Source organism: Aricia agestis, chromosome 6 (assembly GCF_905147365.1).
Source record: "Aricia agestis chromosome 6, ilAriAges1.1, whole genome shotgun sequence".
NCBI classification, from domain to species: domain Eukaryota; kingdom Metazoa; phylum Arthropoda; class Insecta; order Lepidoptera; family Lycaenidae; genus Aricia; species Aricia agestis.
In genome coordinates, this window is record NC_056411.1 from 13,226,761 (window position 1) to 13,252,747 (window position 25,987).

The window sequence follows — 25,987 nt, forward strand, 5'->3', positions numbered from 1 at the left end:
CTGTATTTTTTGTATTAAATTATATTTTACATTTAGTCACACAACGGAATCTGTTTCGTCGAAAATTCGATTTAGTTTCAATAATATCAGAATAATATAACGTTTTCGGCGTTCTTTTTAACTTATTCCATTAGTTCAATATTTTTCCTTGTATATTATGACATTCAAATAAAGGTAAATAAATGACCTTAAAAAATATAGACATATTTTTGCAAGGGTACACGTTTTTTTGAAAATGCCCATTAATTTCCCAAAGAAATGGTTCTAATTGAAGCAATTCTAAAAATTCCAACGCTTTCTCATTGGACCACTCCATTTTCGTATTATTTTGCCCCAAAAGAAAGCAAAGACGTCGTTCCTGTACGCAAGCGTCGCACAGTGGATCGAATCGACAATTTCGGGGACATAGGGACCAATTTTTGTTTTTCAAATTTTTTTTTGTGCCAATGGATAGAGCTAATTAATCTTAACAAATGTTATTCTTTGCAATTTTTTCTTAGGGTTATTATTTAAGTAGAAAAAAACATATTTTTAAATTTCTTGTATGGAAAAAAATATATAATCCCAAATTTTTGTCAAGTCCTGATAGATCCCACGCTCAAACCTTTTTTTTTATATATTTTGGCTACATTGCTAGTATTATGTACCATAAATGTGTGCCTAAAGTTGCCACCCTGCCAGAAATAGCCGAAGAAAATTACAAAAGATTTAATTAGTAACTAATGACTTCTTAAAATTCCTTAAACTATTCTAGGCATATTTCATGCAAAATAATTATTATGCTAGTAAAACAATACTTATAATTACTTAAAATTAGATAAAAAAAAACTAGAAATATCGATTCCCCATATGACCCTCAATTCTTTCGACCTGAAGAATCTACATAACCTGGAAGAACAATTAATTGGTTAGAATCGTCAATAAATTGGCCCCAAGAAATAAATTGATGTTATCAATACTGAACCAATAGAACTCGAGGTTTATGATAATACTGAGAATCTACCACCAGCACTTTCTACTTCAGACGCTTCCACATCTACGTTTACTCCGAGGAAACCTTTTGAAGATTTATGTGATCGACAAAAACGGAGACGTTTAGATGAAATAAATAAAAATCTTTCATTTTCTCCGGAAGAAATGTCTGCCATATCAACAAGGAGTTTAAAAAATAGTGGAAACGAAGATATTTCAAAAATAATGAACCATTTACTCAATCATCCAGAAGATTTAAATAAAGTCAAGGCATGCTTAAACAACGATAAGGTTAAGAGTGATACGTATTCACCTGATAAGGCACTAGCTTTATTAGTTTCGCTAAAGTTATCAAAGTGGCAATATATAAACTTAAGAGAGTCTGCGAGTGAAAATGGTTCAGAGTTATATCCATCGTACTACAAATTGCAACAAGCTAAATTGAATTGTTATCCAGATAAAAAAGATTTATGTATTACTGAGGACGGGGCTTCAATTAAACTGCAAGCTTTACTCAACTTGACTGTATCAAGACTTTTGGATGCAATATCCATGGATTTGGACGCAACAATAAATTTAGAGCTTGTAAGTAAATGGGGTTTTGACGGAGCTTCTGGTCAAAGTGTGTACAAGCAAAAAGTAAACAAAGAATTTGAAGACTCCAGTATTTTTATGGCCAGTCTAGTACCAGTTAGGCTACAACAATCCGATGGAACTATTGTTTGGGAAAACGAAAGACCATCGTCCACGTTTTACTGTCGTCCATTAATGTTTCAATTTACGAAAGAAACCCAGTACACTGTTATGTCAATTAAAAACAGAATAACAGAAGAAATAAAAGCGCTTCAGCCATCAAAACTGAATCAAATTGAAGTGTCTCACCAGTTACTTTTGACGATGATTGACGGAAAGATAACGTCATATTTATCAGAGACGTCGACAGCCGTTTGCGATATTTGCAAAGCAAAGCCATCGGAAATGAACAATATTGAACTGCTTGACCAAAAACACAAGAATGAAGAAATTCACCAGTACGGACTATCATCTTTACACTGCTGGATAAGGTGTATGGAGTGCCTTCTTCACATAGGTAACAATAATTATTCTTATTTATCATACCTTAGCTATTAATTACTTTACAGCCGCAAGTCATTGTTCTTTTACAAAATATTCATTTTCAATATTAATAATGTCCCATTTTTCTTATGCAGCCTATCGTATGGATTTTAAAAAATGGAGTGGCAGGGGCGAAGATCAACAAAAAATTAAGCTTAGAAAGTTCGAAATTCAGCGAGCATTTAGAGAAGATTGCGGATTACTAATAGACCAGGTGAAACAAGGAGAGGGAACAACTAATGATGGCAATACTGCCCGAAGATTTTTCAGGGACGCAGACACTGCAGCCCGTATTACTGGTATAAGCAAGGAATTAATAGAAAGGTTACATGTAATACTCCAGACTGTAGCATCTGGAGAGTGCGTCAACCTTTCTAAATTCTCCTTATTCTGTAGAGAGACTGCAGAACTCTACATAAATTTATATCCCTGGTATTATATGCCTTCTAGTTTACATAAGCTGCTTATACATGGCGCTGATATTATCCAGCATTTTGCTACCATACCTATCGGCAATCTGTCAGAAGAAGCAGCAGAAGCTCGTAACAAAGATTTCCGGAAATTCAGAGAGAGTTATTCCAGAAAATTAAGTAGAAAAGCCACAAATGAGGATATTTTACATAATCTTTTAATATCATCAGATCCAAATATCACAAGTTTTAGACCAAGACTATCAAAGCATACCAAAATAGCTCTCTCTTCACGGGCTAAAGAGCTTCTGTTAAATTTGCCGACAGAATCTGAGATAGAGTTCATTGACGTTAATGAATTACAGGATAATCATTCTGATAGTGAGTAAGCTTTTTGAGTTTTGTAAATTAAATGCAATATTTATTTAGAAATAATTTTATTACTTTTATTATAGTATGTATGGTATCGTAATTTTTATGTATACTCACTATTTTTTATTTTTCAATTTTATTATTAATAGGGAATATGTATGTAACGCTTTTTTTTTTTTTATTAAATAAGGGGGCAAACGAGCAAACGGGTCACCTGATGGTAAGCAACTACCGTCGCCCATGGACACTCGCAACATCAGAAGAGCTGCAGGTGCGTTGCCGGCCTTTTAAGAGGGTATACGCTCTTTTCTTGAAGGTTTGCAGGTCGTATCGGTCCGGAAATACTGCTGGTGACAGCCCATTCCAGAGTTTTACAGTGCGCGGCAGAAAGTTACGCGAAAAACGCACTGTGGAAGACTGCCACTCATCAAGGTGATGAGGATGGTATGTTTTTCGCGTGGGACGATAGCGAAAAGTTGCAGGTGGTATGATTCCGAACAATTCCTCAGAGCACTCCCCGTGATACAACCGATAGAGGATGCAGAGTGAAGCAACATCTCGGCGTAATTCCAGGTGGTCCAAGCTGTTTGAAACACTATGGCAGTCAACAATTCGAGCAGTCCTTCGTTGGATACGATCCAGAGGGAGCAGTTGGTATTTTGGCGCCCCTGCCCAGAGATGAGAACAATATTCCATATGAGGCCGAACCTGCGGCTTAAATGGAGAAAATATTATTATTTGTAATCTTTATTGTTAAAAAACCATATTAATGCTATTTTTTTATGTTTTTTTCGATACTTAATAATAAAATTTAAGTATCAAAAATTGGATTTTTTTTAAATTCCTTCGCAAATTTTTAAAACACTACGCTATTAGCAAAACAAAACGAGATCCATACTAATATTATAAATGCGAAAGTATCTCTGTCTGTCTGTCTGTCTGTCTGTCTTGCTTTCACGCCAAAACTACTGAACCGATTGCAATGAAATTTTGTATACAGTTATTCTAGAGTCTGAGAAAGGACATAGGCTACATTTTGATGTGGGAAAATATCTTATTTCCATGAAAATTTCGATGAAAATGAATTCGCATTGCGCGTGGCCAGCGCTCATCCCGGGGGTCCTGGGTTCGAGTCCCGCAGGCGGAACAAAAAGTTTTCAATTTTCCTGGGTCTTGGATGTGTATTAAAATAAAATTTCAAAAATCTTAAACATATTTTATGTATAATATTATAAAAAATCCAGAAATATATCGATGGAATGAACATTTTAGTTCTAATACGATTCAACAGATGGCGTTTTATTTTTTACTTTATTGTAACATAGAACTAATCATGCTTATTAGTTAGTATGTTTTTGTTTATAGTTTTTAATACGTTAGAATATGATGTTTAATCCATACTAATATTATAAATGCGAAAGTATCTCTGTCTGTCTGTCTGTCTTCTGTCTGTCTGTCTGTCTTGCTTTCACGCCAAAACTACTGAACCGATTGCAATGAAATTTTGTATACAGTTATTCTAGAGTCTGAGAAAGGACATAGGCTACATTTTGATGTGGGAAAATATCTTATTTCCATGAAAATTTCGATGAAAATGAATTCGCATTGCGCGTGGCCAGCGCTCATCCCGGGGGTCCTGGGTTCGAGTCCCGCAGGCGGAACAAAAAGTTTTCAATTTTCCTGGGTCTTGGATGTGTATTAAAATAAAATTTCAAAAATCTTAAACATATTTTATGTATAATATTATAAAAAATCCAGAAATATATCGATGGAATGAACATTTTAGTTCTAATACGATTCAACAGATGGCGTTTTATTTTTTACTTTATTGTAACATAGAACTAATCATACTTATTAGTTAGTATGTTTTTGTTTAAAACAGATGGCGCCAAGAGTCCCCTAGATCGCGCTATTGCTTGCTCATACGTATTTCTATAAGAGGTGGTACCATATTGAGCTAGATTTTTCGATTCTTTCGATTGTTATACACGTTATTAACTAATAACTCACCTACCAACTTAGACATCAAATTCAAAAACAACAGCGCCAAAACTACTGAACCGATTGTAATGAAATTTTGTACACAGATAGTCTAAAGCTTGAGAAAGGACATAGGCTACTTTTTAACTGGAAAAAGGGGTTGTAAGGGGGTGAAAATGCGTAAATTTGGTTAAATTAACTTAGTTCCAAAAAACTCAAAACAGATGGCGCCAAGAGTCCCCTAGATCGCGCTATTGCTTGCTCATGCGTATTTCTATAAGAGGTGGTACCATGTTGAGGTAGGTTTTACGATTCTTTTGATTGTTATACACGTTAATATTAACTAACTAGCTGTTGCCCGCGACGTCGTCCGCGTGGACTTTTGTTTATAGCGCGCGGTGTCAACAAAATTTGTGTCAAATTTAAAAACTTTTTAAAACCCTGGTAAGTGGTACCCCTCTTAGGGCCGCGTTACACCGGAATGGCAGCGCTGAAAGTGCTTGCCTCGCCGCTGCCATTCCGGTGTAGCGCGGCCCTTAATTAATCAAAATACCCAAAAACAGCTGTGCAGTGTGCACATAATCTATACTAATATTATAAATGCGAAAGTATCTTTGTCTGTCTGTCTGTCTGTCAGTCTCGCTTTCACGCCAAACGCCAAAAGTATCTCTGTCTGTCTGTCTGTCTGTCAGTCTCGCTTTCACGCCAAACGCCAAAACTACCGAACCGATGGTAATGAAATTTTGTATACAGATAGTCTAAAGCCTGAGAAAGGACATAGGCTACTTTTTTTACTGGAAAAAAGGGTTGTAAGGGGGTGAAAATGCGTAAATTTGTTCAAATTAAGTTAGTTCCAACAATTCATAATAGATGGCGCCGTGCGTCTTCTACATCGCGCTGACGCTTGCTCAAAAGTCTTCCTATAAGACGTGGTATCATCTTACATTTAAATTTCGATTTTTTTCGATTGTTATATCTATTCTACGGTATTAAATAACTCAGTACTTTATCTGTGCAGTGACGTAACCTTAAATCTATCAATGATAAATAGTTTATGGGTAAAGTTGTGTAATCGGAGGGCTAAATAAGCTTTAAAATTTGACATAAAATATAAAGTTTAATATAAAAAAATTAAATACTTATTGTGTGCACACTGCACAGCTGTATTGATTTAAGGGGTACCAGGGTTTTTTATAAAAGCTTTTGACACCAATTTTGTTGACATCGCGCGCTATAAAGTACTATAAACTGAAGTCCACGCGGACGAAGTCGCGGGCAACAGCTAGTAGTATTATATTCCATGCCACACTAATAATAGCTAATGAGGGTATAATTAAAAGCCCTTATGCAAGGCTACTTAAGCTATTTATTTTGAATGTTGTTCTGTTCATTGTCATTAAGCGATTGTTAGAAAATACACAATACAAAAGATTATTTACTATTGTCAAACGGATTAGTTACTTGAAGTTAATGACCGATCACAATATTTACATGGAATCGATTTTTCTTTTTTTTTTCTAATTTTAAGTAATTATAAGTATTGTTTTACTAGCATAATAATTATTTTGCATGAAATATGCCTAGAATAGTTTAAGGAATTTTAAGAAGTCATTAGTTACTAATTAAATCTTTTGTAATTTTCTTCGGCTATTTCTGGCAGAGTGGCAACTTTAGGCACACATTTATGGTACATAATACTAGCAATGTAGCCAAAATATATAAAAAAAAGGTTTGAGCGCGGGATCTATCAGGACTTGACAAAAATTTGGGATTATATATTTTTTTCCATACAAGAAATTTAAAAATATGTTTTTTTCTACTTAAATAATAACCCTAAGAAAAAATTGCAAAGAATAACATTTGTTAAGATTAATTAGCTATATCCATTGGCACAAAAAAAAATTTGAAAAACAAAAATTGGTCCCTATGTCCCCGAAATTGTCGATTCGATCCACTGTGCGTCGTGCGGAATGAGCCGGCGTAAATGTAGCCAATATCCTCTAGACTCTTAGAGTCTAGCGCATTACACTGCGCGGGAATCCCCTTTGATTAGTCCAAAAAACCGATACCCGGGATATCGCTTAATGTCATGTGTTTAGAACCTTTTAGGACGACTGGTTCTAAATATTAAAAATAAATAATAATGACGTTTCGCCCTCGATTTGTATTGTCGCCTTCTCTTTAAAAAATGATATTTAGCCCCAATTTCACCAACGACTGTTAAAGTTAACGCCGGAATTAGTATGACGTTACCTCTTTCGATTTTCATATGAATGAAAGAGAAGACATTACATTTTAACAAGCTGTTAACACTAACAGACGTTGGTGAAATTGGGGCTTAAGAGGATACACCAGGGGCGAGAGAAATTGAAAATAGGTATTTGAAAATGTATTGCTGTCTCACCAATCTCAAGTCTCCCACCGCAGAGCGCGATAGAGACAACACGACAAAAGTTCTAATAAAAAAACAGAAAATCTTCAATTCGTTGTCCGCTGATTCCTTCTCCAAAACTTAACCGATTTAAGTATTTTTTTCATTAATAATTAAAGCAAGGCTTGAGCTGTGTTCCTATGTTTTATTTTTTTTGTATATTCGAGCCAGTTTTGTTTTCTGGGTGTTTGAACACAGAGGAAAATCTGGCCATTTTTTTTGGGTTTTTGGACGTTCTTATCTTTTTTAATAATTAAATTATGAAAAAAAAGAAAACATAGGGACATGCTAATAGCGGCCATAGATATTCAGGAAAAAAATCATAACTCTACCGGCATTATCCAGGGAGGAAAGAGGGGACAGCGTTTGTATGGAAAAACGGCGGTGTGGAATCCTCTTAAGCTCCTTGATGTAAACATTATACAATTGAAGTTAATATTATGGTCTAATTATTTGCTTCTATACAACAAGCAGATTCTAAACATCATGTGACGCTAGTATGGTACATTAACACGTTAAAACGTTGGCTACATTTGCGTACCATCCTGATTAACGTGCTAATTAACGCCTAACGCAGATGGAGCAGGGGCATACGAGAGAAGAAAAATTAATTTTAATATTATAATTCGTATAATTTTGGAAAACTAGATGCCAGTCTCGATATTTTTTTATTGCCGTACCATTATACTGACCTTCGAGATCGACGAGCGATTCAAAAATCACGTAAAACAGACCTTCCTAAAACACCCCATACAAAATGTCAGCGAGCTATGACGTCAATAGCAAGTTTCTATGCATCGCGGGTAGGGTTACCATCTGACCGGATAAAGCCGGTCAAGACCGGATTTTTACGTGTCAGACCGGATTTTTTTCATTCTTGCATGTCGTTCCGCCCGCTCAAGCGATGAGTGCCGCACGCACTGAGCCCGGAAGTCCCGGAACGCAAGCAGTGGACTTCTCAGAGGACCAAAGAGAGAAACAGACTTTCAGTGGAGTCAGTGAGAGCCATATTTAATAAATAAATAAATATCTATGGACGCTTCACACTACGTCAGTCTGGCCCCGTGGTAAGTACCTGAAGGACTTGTGTTACGGGTACCAGACAACGGAAATATAGTTAATACTCTTATACTATACATATATTTAAGATCTGGGGGCACGGCAGTGCCCCCGCCAAGTCGGGCAAAAAAGCGGCACGGCCGTACTATCCTTTTCTCGAACCAATTCAGGCTCTTTTTGACCCCCTATAACTTCATTGTGGATAAACCAACAAGCCTGAATTTTCATCTGCTAAGCAAGCATTGTATAAACACGGTATATTTAAAATTTCATTCAATTTGAACCAGTAGTTTAAGAACTGTAACTTGTTAAAGTTTCTTAATTTTGTCACTGACTGACTGACCGATCACCAAAAGTCTGAGGCACTTCCAGCTGACATAGAACCTTCAAATTTAGTATATAATTAGTGTTTAAATCAAGGAAAATTTCAAATATTTCAAAATTTCTGTCTAGTTTTCTAGATACAGTAACTTCGTAAATAACTTTGTAATCCCATATAAATGTATAGGATTACAAAGTTACATTTGCGGTTTATGAATCATTGTACCCGTACCATCAATATCTCCGGTTTATCGTCGGTAGAGAGCTATATCTAGCTAGTGTTTAGTGTCTTAATTAAGGGAAAACCTAATAAACATTTCATAATGACTGTCTAGTATTCTTCTTCTTTCTCTAACTTCGTGAATAACCTTGTAATCCCATTTATTACATGTATATAGATTATAAAGTTACATTAATTGCAATTTATGAATCATTGTACCGGTACCATCGATATTTCCGTACGTATATTCGAAGAAGTAATAGTTGTAGATAGGTATCTATATAATTATATATATGAAGCACTAGCTTTTGCCCGCGGCTTCGCTCGCGTGGAATTAAAAAATCGTGTAAAATACGAATATTCTTGTAAACCTCCTTTGGAAACCTGAAGTTTTTCCAAGACCAAAAGTAGCCTATGTTACTCTTCATCCTTTCAACTAAGTCTACATCAAAAATCAAGTCGATTGGTTGCTTCGCTAGGCCGTGGGAAGGAAGGACAATCAAACAAACAAACACACTTTCGCATTTATAATAATATTAGAATGGATATTGGATAGTCATGAAAGGCAAGTAGTATAGTAATACTGTATACATAATGATTATATTAATTTGTTTCTTATAAAAATCGTTATTGATAATTTTATAGCTGTAGTAAAAGGTAAGTACCAAAAAGGAGAAAAGTGGGACTCTACAAAAAGAAGTGAGATCCCATCAAAAACATCCTGTAAAAAAACCAAGTCTCGCAACTCAGTTTTTATACCGTAAAAATTTATTGATGTCCAAGTCGATCTATTTATTTAAAACGTAAAAGATTTTTAATATTGATTTGATAATAACTTACACGTAATAACTTGAGACAGAAGGTCCCCTAGGTAGGGACTGAATAAATTAACGGACTTGGTATTGCATGGATCTCATAAATTTTTACGATATAAAAACTGAGTTGCGAGACTTGGTTTTTTTACAGGATGTTTTTGATGAGATCTCACTTCTTTTTGTAGAGTCCCACTTTTCTCCTTTTTGGTACTTACCTTTTACTACAGCTATAAAATTATCAATAACGATTCTAACACACACCAGCATAGCTAGCACGCCGTTGCCCAGTCGATTCTTCGGAAGAAAGTAATGGCAGTTTCTTTCCCATGTCTACATATCTTTTTCCTGAGCATGGCGCAACCCGTCGACTTGAGTTTCAGTGGACAAAGACAAGAAACTCTTTCCATAGCAACCGTTATAGCAACGGCAATTATTTTTTTTGACATTTAGTTTCTTGATTCTTTTTTTTTATTATGGCACTTTGGCTATAAAACCATGGCCAGTGTCGATTAAATGGCGGCAAATTAAAAAAATCGAATTATTCGTAGTTTGTAGATCAAAACTATAATTCCTTCTATAGACAGGGTTGCTATACATCGATTTTTTGAATTTGCCGCCATTTACTCGACACTAGCCATGGTTTTATAGCCAAGTGCCATAATTAAAAAAAATATATATCAAGAAACTAAGGCTGCGTTCCAGATGACGTTAATTTTGACCAAAACGCTCAAAACGTCCCCTTCTGCCGTTCCCTTTGGCGACCGGGGTCGTTTTGATCGCGGCTATGACGTTACTCATGACGTCATCATTTTCGCTCAAAACGACCCTCGACGAAGATGGGTCAAAGTGGGCGTTCTAGTTTTTTTTTTAATTTTAACGTAACTATATCGCGAAAGCTATGTTCGGAAAGTTTTCAGGAGAGAGTAGATAAAAAAAACTTTATATTATTTCATTACAAATAATATTTATATTACTTAAATAAATTAAATAACATTTAATGAAATATTTTGATTGGAAAATAAATTGTTTTAAATGAAAGGTCAAATGATTTCTTATAAAATATTATAATAATTAATACTAATTTTCATCTCTCCTATACCTGTTGATTTATTCGTACTTGACTAAACATTATGCGGTATTGTTACCTAACGTTTATATGTATATTGTGACAATTATAGTCAATATTCAAAGTATGTGGATTTGTTATTAAAATATGATTCAATGTGAAAACTCAAATATAATAAAAGTTTAACTATATTAAAATATGATTACTTAAGTAAAAAAATGTAATACTAAAAACCTAACAAATATAATATTATGTATTTTATTTGTAAATTAAATGTAACTATAAACAATAAAATTACTTTTATTTACGACTTGAAGAAAAGGATCATAATATCCAAGTAATGAACCGATCATTGTACCTATGTATAAAAAAATTATAGTTCTTTTTTTAAACTTTTCTCAAAACGCTCAAAACGATCCATAATCCGTTCCACTTGGGTTTGTATCGCTGACGCTCACATGCTAGTGGAACGGGAAAAACTACGGTCTTGAGCGTGAGCGTTTCTAACGTCATCTGGAACGCGGGGTAAATGTCAAAAGCGGTTCGTCATGCTTGACTTATAGATTTTCAAAAGCGGAAGATAATCGAGATACGAAAGAAACTTTTTCTCCAAAGTATTTCCGGTAAAACTGTCAAAATTTAGTTTCTTTCGTTTGTCTACGTGCTTGTGCTAGCTATGCTGGTGTGACCGGACTTTTTTTTTTCAAAATCAGGATTTTTAGACATGTCAGACAGGATTTTGCATTTTTAGGCCTAATCGCGGGAGAACTTTCTTCGATAACTATATTAAAAATTGCATTTTTTAAAGTGATTCCATAACAACATTTTATAAGTCATCTAGTGGTAAATAAATTTAAACTTTTTCGAACTTTGAAAGCTCATAACAAAAAAATACAAAAGTTATCAAGCTGTTTGGAAACACACATTTTTCACCGTTATATCTTTATTTTATTTAAAAAATCTGCTAATCTTTGACCATAGTAAAAGTAGCATTAGCAATAATAATTAATTGTTATATGCCCATTAGCAATAATTAAATTAATCTTACTTGCTAAAAATATGATTGCTACGAGGGCTGCTATTTATGTATCCGGAATTAAAAAAAGAAACAAACATATATCATTTAATATGGTTTTATTGCTTTTCAAAATATTCGCCGCGATGATCGACACACTTTTGCATACGCTGGAACCAATTTTCATAGCACTTTTTCCATTCTGATTGAGGTATCTCCAAAACGTGCATTTTGAACGCATCAACAGCCTCTTCGCGGCTCGAAAAACGTTGACCACGTAATTTGTTCTTCGCGTATGGAAATAAAAAGAAATCGTTAGGTGCCAAATCAGGGCTGTACGGCGGATGACCAGTCAATTCGATCTTTTGACCCTCCAAAAACTGAGTTGTTTCAGCTGAGGTGTGACAGCTAGCATTGTCGTGATGTAATATGATTCTGCGTTGTCGGTTGTCCTTTCTTATTTCTTCAAAGACTTCTGGTAAACAAATGGTCGTATACCATTCAGAATTAACCGTTTTACGATTCTCTAATGGCACTGTAGCCACATGTCCATTAATTCCAAAAAAACAGGCGACCATTTGCTTCAAAGTACTTTTTGCACGAGTAACTTTTGTTGGTTTCGGCTCATCTTGGAACACCCACACCGTTGACTGTTGTTTAGTTTCGGGGTCATATGCATAGATCCAAGATTCATCACCTGTGTAGATATTATAAACGGCTTTTGACGTACCACGGTTGTATTTTTTTATCATTTTTTTGCACCAATCGACACGAGCCCGTTTTTGATCGATTGTCAAGTTGTGCGGAATCCAACGCGAACATATTTTTTTTACAGCCAAATGTTCGTGTAATATCTTATGTATGCTCGTCATACTTATGCCTAAGGACGCCTCTATCTCGCGATATGTAACATGACGATCACGCATTATTAGTTCCCGCACAGCATCTATATTTTGTGGGACAACAGCTGTTTTTGGGCGACCTTCTTTATTTTCATCCGTGAGCATAGACCGCCCACGATTAAACTCACTGTACCAGTGATAAACAGTGGTTTTTGATGGTGCTTCATCTCCAAAAGTTGCGGTGAGTTGAATAAAGCACTGTTGTTGATTTAGCCTACGCCAAAAATCGTAGTAAATCATTGCACGAAAATGTTCACGCGTTAAATCCATGGCAAATGAAGACACGCAATTTTCAAAATGACGCCACAATGGAAAAATAATTGACAGTCACATGAAACAAAATGTATTCTTCAACCAAAGAGTTCTATTTTCAAATGTTGTAATTACTTTTTAAATATTGTTCTTGTAAGTGGCCAGTTCCGGATACATAAATAGCAGCCCTCGTAATATTATCGTGCGCAGCATTAGTCTGCGATCATGATAAAAAATTCACGTCCGCGCTGTTGCTCACCGCGGCGCTAGCTGTTAATGAATTGCTATTTTTCACTCGATGCGAAATAATACTCGACGCGAGCGGTGCGGAGACAATAATTAACGATGCCGCGTTTTTAGCAAATAGCAAAGCAATAAATAACACGTAGCATGCTGTGACATCAAAATTAGCATGTTAATGAAATTAATAGAAAATAACATTAATTCCCATTACTACCTTCCTCCACGTGTACTTGTTGCCGGTGGCGAGGAACTCGGCGTAGGCGCCGCCCAGCGGCACCAGCTGCAGGTACTTGCCGCGGAACTTGGTGGTCATGGTGAACTCCTGCCAGCACTGCCACCCCGCCTGGCCCTCGCAGAACTGCGCCACCATCGGCGGGTGGTGCGACACCTGACAGCAGAACATAAATTATGATCATTAAAAATTGTTTTTTTTTTTTTAATTGAATCAAATATTATTAGAAGGTTCTTCTTGTTGATCTACCAAGAACAATCGGAAATCATAAAAAATCTGCCAAGTGCGACTTGCGAGTTGGACTCGCGCACGAAGGGTTTCGTACCATTATAGAGCAAAAATAGGTAAAAAATGTGTTTTTTGTATGGGCGACCCCCTAATTATTTAATTTAATAGTAGGTGAGGGCAAGGTGCTATTTGTCACTCGAGCATCATGGAGACCTAGTAGGTTTTTTATATTAGGTAAAACTGATTAAAAAAAATAAGAACGTTTTTTATTTTAGCGGTGGGTTCAGAAACTGCAGCCATTTTAAAGTTTTGAAAAATATATAATTTCATTTCATTTATTCATATATTTAGAAAATTGCTTATTTAGGTACTTAAATTATAAATGTATTTTAGACAACGAGGACTAAATCATTTAGTTCAGTGCAAAATGAAATATCTTCGGAAAATATGAAGCTTTATTTTTTTTATATTTTAAAAAGTCCCTACAGGCTTACCTAACCTTTGAATCGTCAGTGCTTTATATGGAAGCTTCTTTGATGTATTAGCCCGGTCTATTAAGACGCAAAAAAATCGTAACCTCGGAATAATTTGCATAGTACTGAAAATTGGTAGAGACGTTAAACACACCATTATAAATAAAACCTTAAAAGTCCCCAGCGATCCTCTTTGTGCAAAAATTTTTATTCAAGGTCAAAGGTATAAAAATTATTTTTTTCCAAACTGTACATTTTATCATAAAAATAGGTATGGCAAGAGTGTAGATCATAGAATTGTCTACAAAAATTATTCAGACACTTTTTTCATACGACCTAACATTCCTCATAATTTGCGGGTTTGAAGTTTGGGAAAATCATACTTATATTATAAAGTTAAGAAATGGAACTGCTAGTTTGAATTGAAAAATTCGTTTTGCGTTGTTTAGTCTTATTTATCGTGGAAGACTTGAGCTACATAACATCACGTTGCCACCAATAGCGGCAAAGAAACAGAGGAAAATGTGGAAAAACGGGAAAAAGTATTTGAAAGAGCTTATCTCACAAACTGCTGAAGGATTTTTTTGTTATTTGGCACATATATAAAATAGACCACGTGGAGGGACATAGGCTATTTTGTTTTACGGGAAAATGTACGGTTTCTGTGAAATACATAATTAACAGTGGGGAGCGGAACTTCTTGTACTACAGCATACGAGGGCTGTTTACAGCCTAACATACTTCTGCGTAATTTATTTCCGTTACGCAATCTTATCTTTTCGACTCGCGAAGAGCAACAGAACGTTTGCAAGGCACTCAGAAGTATGTCAGGCCGATAACATGTCAAACAAGTATGTAGTACTAGACGTCAAGCGTGGCTCCGCCGGCGTTTATTATTGATTTCACGGTAACCGTACACTTTGCTCAAAAATAAAATAGCCTACGTCACTCGACGTGGTCTATTCTATAACTGTGCCAAATAATATAAAAATTGCTTTAGCAGTTCGTGCGATAAGAGCCCTTTTAAATTGTTTTCTTCGTTTTTTTCACATCTTCTTCTATTTCTTCCCTCCTATTGGTCGCTGGGTGATGCTATATTATAACCTAAAGCCTTCTTCCTTATCTAAGACTATCCAACACAAAAATAATTTTTCAATTCGAACCAGTAATTCTACAAATTCTTCAGCTTTATAATATAAGTACATAGATAAGATTTTCCCAACTATACGCCTGCAATTTACAACGAATGGTAAGTCTTACGAAGAAAAGTGTAAATATATTTTTTGTAGAGAATCCTATGATCTACACTCTAATATATATTTTAATATTTGTTGTTATAGCGGCACCTGAAATACACAATCTGTCAAAATTTCAGAAGTCTAGCTGAAGCGGTTTTTGAGATACAGCCTGGAGACAGACAGACGGACGGACAGACATCGAAGTCTCAGTAATAGGCTCCCGTTTTTACCCTTTGGATACGGAAAAATTGGATCAAATATTATTAGAAGGTTCTTCTTGTTGACCTACTGAGAACAAACGGAAATCGTAAAAAGGGGAACAATGTTCTTTTGGAAAAAGTAAATTCTCTCTAGGCAAACAACTTGCCTGTTCTGATATCGCCCGCCAGCCCAGATCCGCCATCCGGTCGCATTCGTATGTCTCACCCAGGAGCGGATTAAATGGCTTTGTAGTTCTAAAAAACAAAACTTACACTTAAGTGACTTAAGAAAGATTTAGTTTAAGTAAGCATAAGCAGTTTAAGATTTACAATTTTTATTTGGTGTTTAAAATACAGGATGTAATAAAACTAAGTGATAAATGATAATACTATAGGGTGTGTATGTGTCCCCTGTATAGAGTTCACTGTGAAAGTAGCAGCGCTGAAAGAAAAACTTTTTTTAACTTTTGTATGGGCAAAATCAAGACATTGAGACGCTTAAGCCCATACAAACCCCAAAAAAAATGTTCTTTCAGCGCCACTACTTTCACAGTGAACTCTACTACTATACAGAGGACACATACACCAGTACACACCCTAGTATTATCACTTTGTTTTGTTACATCCTGTGTTTAATATTGAAATAAGCAGGTTAATATTTATTCCGTTTAGAAACTTTGTGAAATTAACAAAATATTAACAAGATAAGAAACTTTTCTACTGATAAATTATCAACTATCAGAGAAGTTGATTCATATGCAGATGGGGGACCTACGCAGTTTGGTCGCGTTATGCAAACCCAACCGACAGATCACAATAATTATAGTTTGCGCGTTTTATGAATATATGCGTGACACATTATAATTGACAATAGTAGGGAAGTTACCTAACAAAAATTAATCGATAATTTAAAAATATCGAATCACTTCGTAAAGGAATTGCAATCGAAATTATCGATTTCGTATTGACATTTCAGTGGTGCTGGCGATTTAAGATGGCTGCCCTTTTTTATTGATCGGTTCAACAGAGTCAATCTTTGACATAAGTTCCGTTTCATGCATCTGACATTTTTCAAATGTTTTCGTAACAATAATTTTATACTCCTATTTCACAGTTAATATTTATAATTTTATATTAATAAGTTAGCATTTAGCAACTTTTCATTTTTATTCATTTACAAAAATAGGAAACATTTGTTTTTGTAGATAGAATATAATTTATTACATTTTGATTTTTTTTTGTTTTCTTGTAAATAAAACCCGTAGCAAGGAATATGAAACCTGTCACCCATATCATCTTAAGACCCAGTTTCATCAAGCAATGTTAAATAAATAATGGCTTGTTATATCAGTTAATGGCCTGTTAGAGCTATCGAGCGTTCCACCGTGCCCTAATGTCATGTTAAATCACCTAACACGGTGTTAAATTTAATTCCTGCTATGGAGGTCCGTTAAATATATAACAGGCTGTTATATGAGTCAAAATAACTACTTTCAAAGACAATAATATGCAATATCAATAAAAGAATCTGTTTTGACTTTTGAGACTTTCCGCCACGTTTCCGCTACGTCCTTATTATTAATTATTTTCATAGTTATGAATAATTATTTATTTTCACTTTGCCAAAAATTCAGCCTTCGGATTTTCCTCGACATTGCAAATATACTAACTTGTATCAAAATTACCAAACCGAAATATGTAAATAAAAGTTTGTATTATGATTCATGTTTTCAGCTTTGACAGATAATAATTATTAACCTGGTAATTTAAGAAGAACTATTATAGCGTAACAAATGTATGCGATCAGTGATATTTTAATTTGGTCGCATTATCTACTATTATACTACTATGGAAGAAAGTGACACATTGCAGCAAACATGTCGTATTAATCTTGTACATTGCAATTTCGTCGCCTTATAACAATAATGAACGAATTGATAGTTGTTCACTCGTTGTTCACTTAACATTGCATTTACTAATCCGCTGTTAAATTTTTACTGTGGGACATAAGTATTTTAACAGTCTGTTTAATTTTCCAAGGTCCGTTAAGTAATGCCTTGTTAGGATTTAACAAACAGAGGTTGGTGAAATTGGGTCTAAAACGCACAAACTATAACATTGATTTGACATGATCCGACCAAATGACATGGGTCTGTCAACTGCCTATGAATCAACTTCTCTGATAGTACCATCGAGGAAATTGATTCCCAGGCAGTTGACAGACCTACGTCATGTGACCACATGACGTAGGTCCGTAGGCTTATGTCAATTCAATGTTAGCTGTGATCGGTCGAGACGGATGGGTTTCTCAACTTCTCTGATAGTATATACCTGTTGGCTGTAGTAGCATACGATGAGACGGTGAAGGCGGCGACGTAGGCGAGCTGCTGCGCCGGGTCCGTGCACTTGGCGGCCTGGTCGAGGATGTACGAGTACTCGTAGTCCTCCGTAAGCCGCTGCAGCATCGACAGCGGCTCGCTGAAGTTCACCGGAATAGGGATCTTCGATAGCTCCTTGCCTGCACAGTTTTTTTTTTTTTATTTAAGTTATACCATAGAGGAAATTGATTCCTAGGCAGTTGACTGACCTACGTCATTTGGTCGGATCACGTCAATTAAATGGTAATTGTGATCTGTCGGCTGGGTTTGACGTAACGCGACCAAGCTACGTAGGCATTACTTATCCTAACATTAAATTATGGTGTCTAAAAAGTGATAGCCTATTGAAGTTAGGCTAATATATTTTTGTTTTTCTAACCACCGCCTTAACAAAATATTATGTACCATCAGAGAAGTTGGCAGATGGGGGCCTAGTCACTGGGCCCCCATCGCCATCTTTTTAGACACCATAATTTAATGTTAGGATAAGTAATTTGTAAGTAGCAAAAAAATAAATTATTATCCAAATGTTAGGTGCATCTTATTATCAGACAGCTAGCGTTTTGTAACTAGCATTGGAATCTTGCATTAATTCTGATAAGTGTGGGCAAATGAAATGCATTTTCAAATTCCCAGATATGCTCACAGTAAATCTATACCACGGAGCTAATACTAAGAGGAGGTGTTGTAATCAAGTTTCCTTATGAAACGACGCGTGACAATTTGCGGGGTGAGGGGGTGTCAAGCTCCGCCCACTTCTTAATATTTCATCTATCGGCTAAAAGCAAAACTACTAGCTTAGGTCGATGTTGATGTTACTACGTAGTTCAACTATCTTACACTAGATGTCGTTTTGTCTTGATATTAGGCCCAATTCACACCGGATCGGCAGCGGCCGGCAGCGGCGCGAAGAGCACTTTTAGTGAGAAATAATTGTAAACTTTATTTACATACTTATAACTACTAGTATCGCTTGAAAACTTCAAAAGTGCTCGAGGCGCCGCGCGACCGTCGGCGGAAAGTGCTCGCGGCTTCCCACGACCGCGCGCGTCATCGCGAGGCGCCTCGAGACGCCTCGAGGCGTCGCAAGGTGCCGCGAGCACTTTCCGCCGACGGACGCGCGGTGCACAGTGGATCGAAAATCGAGTATCATAGACATAAGAACTTGAATTTCCAGATGTCATTTTTTTGGGCTGAAATATGGTCTCCTAGTTGTTATTACATAATAAAATGTAAAAAGACGCAGCTACGTGTAATAATATGGGAGTTACAATTTTTTATGAAAGTAAAGAACACGGATTATTTAACAAAAAAACAATAGAATATGTCAAGTAGTTCCAGACAATTTAATTTAATTCAGTTGGAAGTTTTAAATTGTTATTGGGGACACTGGAAAAAGAGAGGGTTGATACATTATATCGCCATAATAATTTCTTTCTTCTTTCTATTTGAATTAAGTTTTTAATTAACCAAAATAAAGTACCAATGGACAGTTTTTAATTAACCAAAATGAAGTACAAATGGTGCCGTAATACAAAATATGCCAAAATGTGAGTAATAATCCATACTAATATTATAAATGCGAAAGTATCTCTGTCTGTCTGTCTGTCTGTCTGTCTGTCTGTCTGTCTTGCTTTCACGCCAAAACTACTGAACCGATTGCAATGAAATTTTGTATACAGTTATTCTAGAGTCTGAGAAAGGACATAGGCTACATTTTGATGTGGGAAAATATCTTATTTCCATGAAAATTTCGATGAAAATGAATTCGCATTGCGCGTGGCCAGCGCTCATCCCGGGGGTCCTGGGTTCGAGTCCCGCAGGCGGAACAAAAAGTTTTCAATGTTCCTGGGTCCTGGATGTGTATTAAAATAAAATTTCAAAAATCTTAAACATATTTTATGTATAATATTATAAAAAATCCAGAAATATATCGATGGAATGAACATTTTAGTTCTAATACGATTCAACAGATGGCGTTTTATTTTTTACTTTATTGTAACATAGAACTAATCATACTTATTAGTTAGTATGTTTTTGTTTATAGTTTTTAATACGTTAGAATATTATGTTTAATAATATTATCACTTGGTATAATAATAATCAATCTATCTTATCTTATGTAGAACTCCTACTGCATTTCTAATCCATACTATCCATACTAATATTATAAATGCGAAAGTATCTCTGTCTGTCTGTCTGTCTGTCTTGCTTTCACGCCAAAACTACTGAACCGATTGCAATGAAATTTTGTATACAGTTATTCTAGAGTCTGAGAAAGGACATAGTCTACATTTTGATGTGGGAAAATATCTTATTTCCATGAAAATATCGATGAAAATGAATTCGCATTGCGCGTGGCCAGCGCTCATGCCGGGGGTCCTGGGTTCGAGTCCCGCAGGCGGAACAAAAAGTTTTCAATGTTCCTGGGTCTTGGATGTGTATTAAAATAAAATTTCAAAAATCTTAAACATATTTTATGTATAATATTATAAAAAATCCAGAAATATATCGATGGAATGAACATTTTAGTTCTAATACGATTCAACAGATGGCGTTTTAATTTTTACTTTATTGTAACACTAGCTGTTGCCCGCGACTTCGTCCGCGTGGACTTTAGTTTATAGCGCGCGGTGTCAACAAAATGTGTGTCTTTAAAAACTTTTTAAAACCCTGGTAAGTGGTACCCCTCTTAGGGCCGCGCTACACCGGAATGGCAGCGCTGAAAGTGCTCGCCTCGCCGCTGCCATTCCGGTGTAGCGCGGCCCTTAATCAAAATACCCAAAAACAGCTGTGCAGTGTGCACATAATCTATACTAATATTATAAATGCGAAAGTATCTCTGTCTGTCTGTCTGTCTGTCAGTCTCGCTTTCACGCCAAACGCCAAAAGTATCTCTGTATGTCTGTCTGTCAGTCTCGCTTTCACGCCAAACGCCAAAACTACCGAACCGATTGTAATGAAATTTTGTATACAGATAGTCTAAAGCCTGAGAAAGGACATAGGCTACTTTTTTACTGGAAAAAAGGGTTGTAAGGGGTTGAAAATGCGTAAATTTGTTCAAATTAAGTTAGTTCCAACAATTCATAATAGATGGCGCCGTGCGTCTTCTACATCGCGCTGACGCTTGCTCAAAAGTCTTTCTATAAGACGTGGTATCATCTTACATTTAAGTTTCGATTTTTTTCGATTGTTATATCTATTCTACGGTATTAAATAAGTCAGTACTTTATCTGTGCAGTGACGTAACCTTAAATCTATCAATGATAAATAGTTTATGGGTAAAGTTGTGTAATTGGAGGGCTAAATAAGCTTTAACCCTTCAGTAAGTGCCAAAATCTTTGCAAAAATGTAGGGTACGTGGTTTGCAAAAAAAAATGGCGCCCGGCCTACCCCTTTTTGTACAAATAATGTAATAACCTTACATCTAATCCATATTTTATGTTTGTGTGAAAAATATTATAATATATGTTAAATTTTCTATCTATCAAGCCATCATAATATAGTATTTAGTCAGATGTGATATTTGTCTCACCACTGTAAACTTTGAAATCTATGTTTCTAACTATTTCGCAACAAATATATTAATACATTATTATAATCTCAATAACACAGAGCTATACAAACTGTTTATGTAAACAATTCTTTGAAATAACTTAACTTGTTATCAATAAACAGATAAGAGATAAGAGTAATAAAAACCGGTTTTGGTATTATACACAAGCAAACTTCGTCCTTATTGCAATACAAATAAAGTTCAAAATGGCCGCGGCCGGCAAAAAGCCGTTATAAATAGGTAATTTTTATCTTGATTATTTTACTAAAACGATACTATTATATACTATTACTAGGATCTAAATCGTTTTGTACACGATAATATACGCTTTTAACGTCAATTATTTACAAAAATATTACACAAATCGCGTTCAAATCCCATAAATAAAAACCAAATTTTCTCGTGTAAACTAGAAGTTATTACGATGTAAGTATTTCTTTCAAATGATTATCTAAAACTATTTATAAATTATAATTAAGAAATTAAACTATTTTACTACTTACATTCGTTAAATCCATCAATAATATCAAACAAACAACACAACATGGCAGAACACACACGAAAAATTCACGATTTTCAAATGACTGACAAATATTCGTCGACCACAGATTGTATAATATTTTGCATTCAGAATGTGGCAAATTTATCGTAGATCATAACTAACCAAACTTCTTCATACAAAAGTAGTCTCTAAGTCGACGAAATACGTAATTCAATCGAACGAAAGAGCGCGGCCACATCCGGCCGCTTGGGTGTAGACGGAATGGCTGCAGTATAATCTGTGGCGGCCGGATCCGGCCGCTTGGGGATTAAAAGGTTAAAATTTGGCATAAAATATAAAGTTTAATATAAAAAAATGAAATACTTATCGTGTGCACACTGCACAGCTGTATTGATTTAAGGGGTACCAGGGTTTTTTTATAAAAGCTTTTGACACCAATTTTGTTGACATCACGCGCTATAAACTGAAGTCCACGCGGACGAAGTCGCGGGCAACAACTAGTTAGTACTATAATAGTGTGTGAGGATATAACTTCCAACCATGCGATTCCAGAGATATTATTTTTTATATTATACTAGCTGTTGCCCGCGACTTCGTCCGCGTGGACTTCAGTTTATAGCGCGCGAAGTCAACAAAATTGGTGTCAAAAGCTTTGATAAAAAAAACCTTGGTACCCCTTAAATCAAAACAGCTGTGCAGTGTGCATATAATACTTCAATTTTTTTAATAAAACTTTATATTTTATGCCAAATTGTACAACTTTACCCATAAACTATATTTTATCATTGATAGGTAAGGTTACGTCATCGCATGGATAAAGTACTGATTTTTTTAAATAACGTAAAATAGAAACAACAATTGAAAAAAAAATTGAAAACCGAATGTAAGATAACACCACCTCTTACAGAAAGACTTTTGGGCAAGCGTTAGCGCGATGTAGGGGACGCACGACGCCATCTAGTATGAATTTTTAGAACTAACTTAATTTGAACAAATTTACGCATTTTCACCCCCTTACAACGCTTTTTTCCAGTAAAAAAGTAGCCTATGTCCTTTCTCAGGCTTTAGACTATCTGTATACAAAATTTCATTACAATCGGTTCGGTAGTTTTGGCGTGAAAGCGAGACAGACAGACATACAGACAGACAGAGATACTTTCGCATTTATAATATTAGTATAGATTACATTTTATTATTTTTACATTTTATTATGTAATAACAACTAGGAAAACATATTTCTGCCCCAAAAAATGTACATCTGGAAATTCAAGTTCCTATGTCTATGAAACTCGATTTTCGATCCACTGTGCGGCGCCCTAAAGGTAGCGCGCGGCCGCCAGCGGCCGCAAGCGTCCACAAGCGGCCGCGAGCGTCCACAAGCGACCGCCCGCGGCGTAGCGAGCCGCCTCTGCCGACCTCGCCGCGCCTCTTCGCGCCGCTGCCGGCCTCGCCGCGCCTCTCCGCGCCGCTGCCGGCCGCTGCCGATCCGGTGTGAATTGGCCCTTATGGGACGTACTACGGCCCTGGATATTTTTTACGTTTCAAATAGTTATCATAGGTGACGAACTGACGACAGATGGCGGTTTATAAGTAATAAAATAATAAAAGCTATATAATCACGGTTTTAGCTATTAAATGTGTTTAAGACTAAGTGTATAACGGTTTTCAGTATTCGAGTATCATACTCGAATACTGAAAACCGTTATACACTACACTACACCGTATTGTAATAAACTTATGCAAAATTATACGCATTTACGTCTGTATTATCTTTCAAAGGTTTGGCCACCTAGTGTCAAGTAGTATAATTAACGCTGAAAGCTGAAATGTTCTAGAACTTTTATATTTAAATTACATTTAAATTATTTCTAAATGAAATGTGATGGTATTTATATTATCAGAACGTCTGTCTGAGTGTTTTCGACATTGTAAAACACAATACTTCATCCTTTCCTTGTTAAATACGCAGAAAACACCAATTTATTGGGAGTCTCGTTACGTGTGCACCTGACAAACGCTGAAAGTGTACTGACTTAAGCCCCGCCCACAATGATGACGTCAGGACCTAGTTGAAAATCACAGTGCACAGTTGCTTAGGCCAGCTCCTCTTCGTATGAGCTCCGTGATCTATACTAATATAAAAGCTGAAGAGTTTGTTTGCTTGATGATTTTTGTGTAATTTCAAATTACTAATTGTAATTTGGCACCCATATAGAGTAGACCACAATGAAGGACTTAAACTGCTTTTTTTTTCGGGAAAATATACGGTTGCCACGAAATTCCTTATAAACGCGGGAAGCCGGACGGAAACTTTAGTGAACGATGCTTACCGATACAGTTCTTCATGATGGACCACAGACTGAGGGGGTAGTTGGGTTTGTCGGGCACGCGCGTGCGCCGCGGCCGGCCCTCCACTAGCGCCGCGCCCGGCGGCACCTCCGACACGTGCGGCTACATACATCAACAGGTGTTATAATATGCCGTAGACGTAAGATCCATAATATATGAATCCTAGCTGACCCGCCAACGTTGTTTTGCCATATAAATTATTTCTAGAATCAATATAAAAAGTAGATAAAACCCTATTTTCAGGCCTGACGAATACAGTACAAACAAAATTTCATTAAAATCGGTTGAGCCGTTTTAGATTAGACACAAACATTGCGACACGAGAATCCATACTAATATTATAAATGCGAAAGTATCTCTGTCTGTCTGTCTGTCTGTCTGTCTGTCTGTCTGTCTTGCTTTCACGCCAAAACTACTGAACCGATTGCAATGAAATTTTGTACACAGTTATTCTAGAGTCTGAGAAAGGACATAGGCTACATTTTGATGTGGGAAAATATCTTATTTCCATGAAAATATCGATGAAAATGAATTCGCATTGCGCGTGGCCAGCGCTCATCCCGGGGGTCCTGGGTTCGAGTCCCGCAGGCGGAACAAAAAGTTTTCAATTTTCCTGGGTCTTGGATGTGTATTAAAATAAAATTTCAAAAATCTTAAACATATTTTATGTATAATATTATAAAAAATCCAGAAATATATCGATGCAATTTCTAATACGAACATTTTAGTTCTAATACGATTCAACAGATGGCGCTTTATTTTTTACTTTATTGTAACATAGAACTAATCATACTTATTAGTATGTTTTTGTTTATAGTTTTTAATACGTTAGAATATTATGTTTAATAATTTAATCACTTGGTATAATAATAATCAATCTATCTTATCTTATAGAACTCCTACTGCATTTCTAATCAATACTATCCATATATCCATATATCCATATATCCATATATATCCATATATATCCATATATAATATTATAAATGCGAAAGTATCTCTGTCTGTCTGTCTGTCTGTCTTGCTTTCACGCCAAAACTACTGAACCGATTGCAATGAAATTTTGTACACAGTTATTCTAGAGTCTGAGAAAGGACATAGGCTACATTTTGATGTGGGAAAATATCTTATTTCCATGAAAATATCGATGAAAATGAATTCGCATTGCGCGTGGCCAGCGCTCATCCCGGGGTCCTGGGTTCGAGTCCCGCAGGCGGAACAAAAAGTTTTCAATGTTCCTGGGTCTTGGATGTGTATTAAAATAAAATTTCAAAAATCTTAAACATATTTTATGTATAATATTATAAAAAATCCAGAAATATATCGATGCAATTTCTAATACGAACATTTTAGTTCTAATACGATTCAACAGATGGCGTTTTAATTTTTACTTTATTGTAACATAGAACTAATCATACTTATTAGTTAGTATGTTTTTGTTTATAGTTTTTAATACGTTAGAATATTATCTATACTAATATTATAAATGCGAAAGTATCTCTGTCTGTCTGTCTCGCTTTCACGCCAAAACTACTGAACCGATTGTAATGAAATGTTGTACACAGATAGTCTAAAGCCTGAGAAAGGACATAGGCTACTTTTAACTGGAAAAGGGGGTTGTAAGGGGGTGAAAATGCGTAAATTTGGTCAAATTAAG

The 25,987-nt window shown here is 35.7% G+C and overlaps 1 protein-coding gene across 2 annotated transcripts in view; it reads right to left on the reverse strand.

The window, feature by feature from the left end:
• The window catches only part of LOC121727661 (oxysterol-binding protein 1), a 43,674-nt gene that overhangs the window by 4,920 nt on the left and 12,767 nt on the right, over nucleotides 1–25,987 (reverse strand). For both annotated transcript variants that reach the window (XM_042115624.1, XM_042115623.1), the window contains exons 8-11: nucleotides 24,312–24,432; nucleotides 17,877–18,063; nucleotides 15,713–15,800; nucleotides 13,389–13,562 (exon numbers count right to left, since the gene is read on the reverse strand). In XM_042115624.1, coding sequence (XP_041971558.1) covers nucleotides 13,389–13,562; nucleotides 15,713–15,800; nucleotides 17,877–18,063; nucleotides 24,312–24,432 — 570 coding nt within the window. The remainder of the gene's footprint in view (nucleotides 1–13,388; nucleotides 13,563–15,712; nucleotides 15,801–17,876; nucleotides 18,064–24,311; nucleotides 24,433–25,987) is intronic.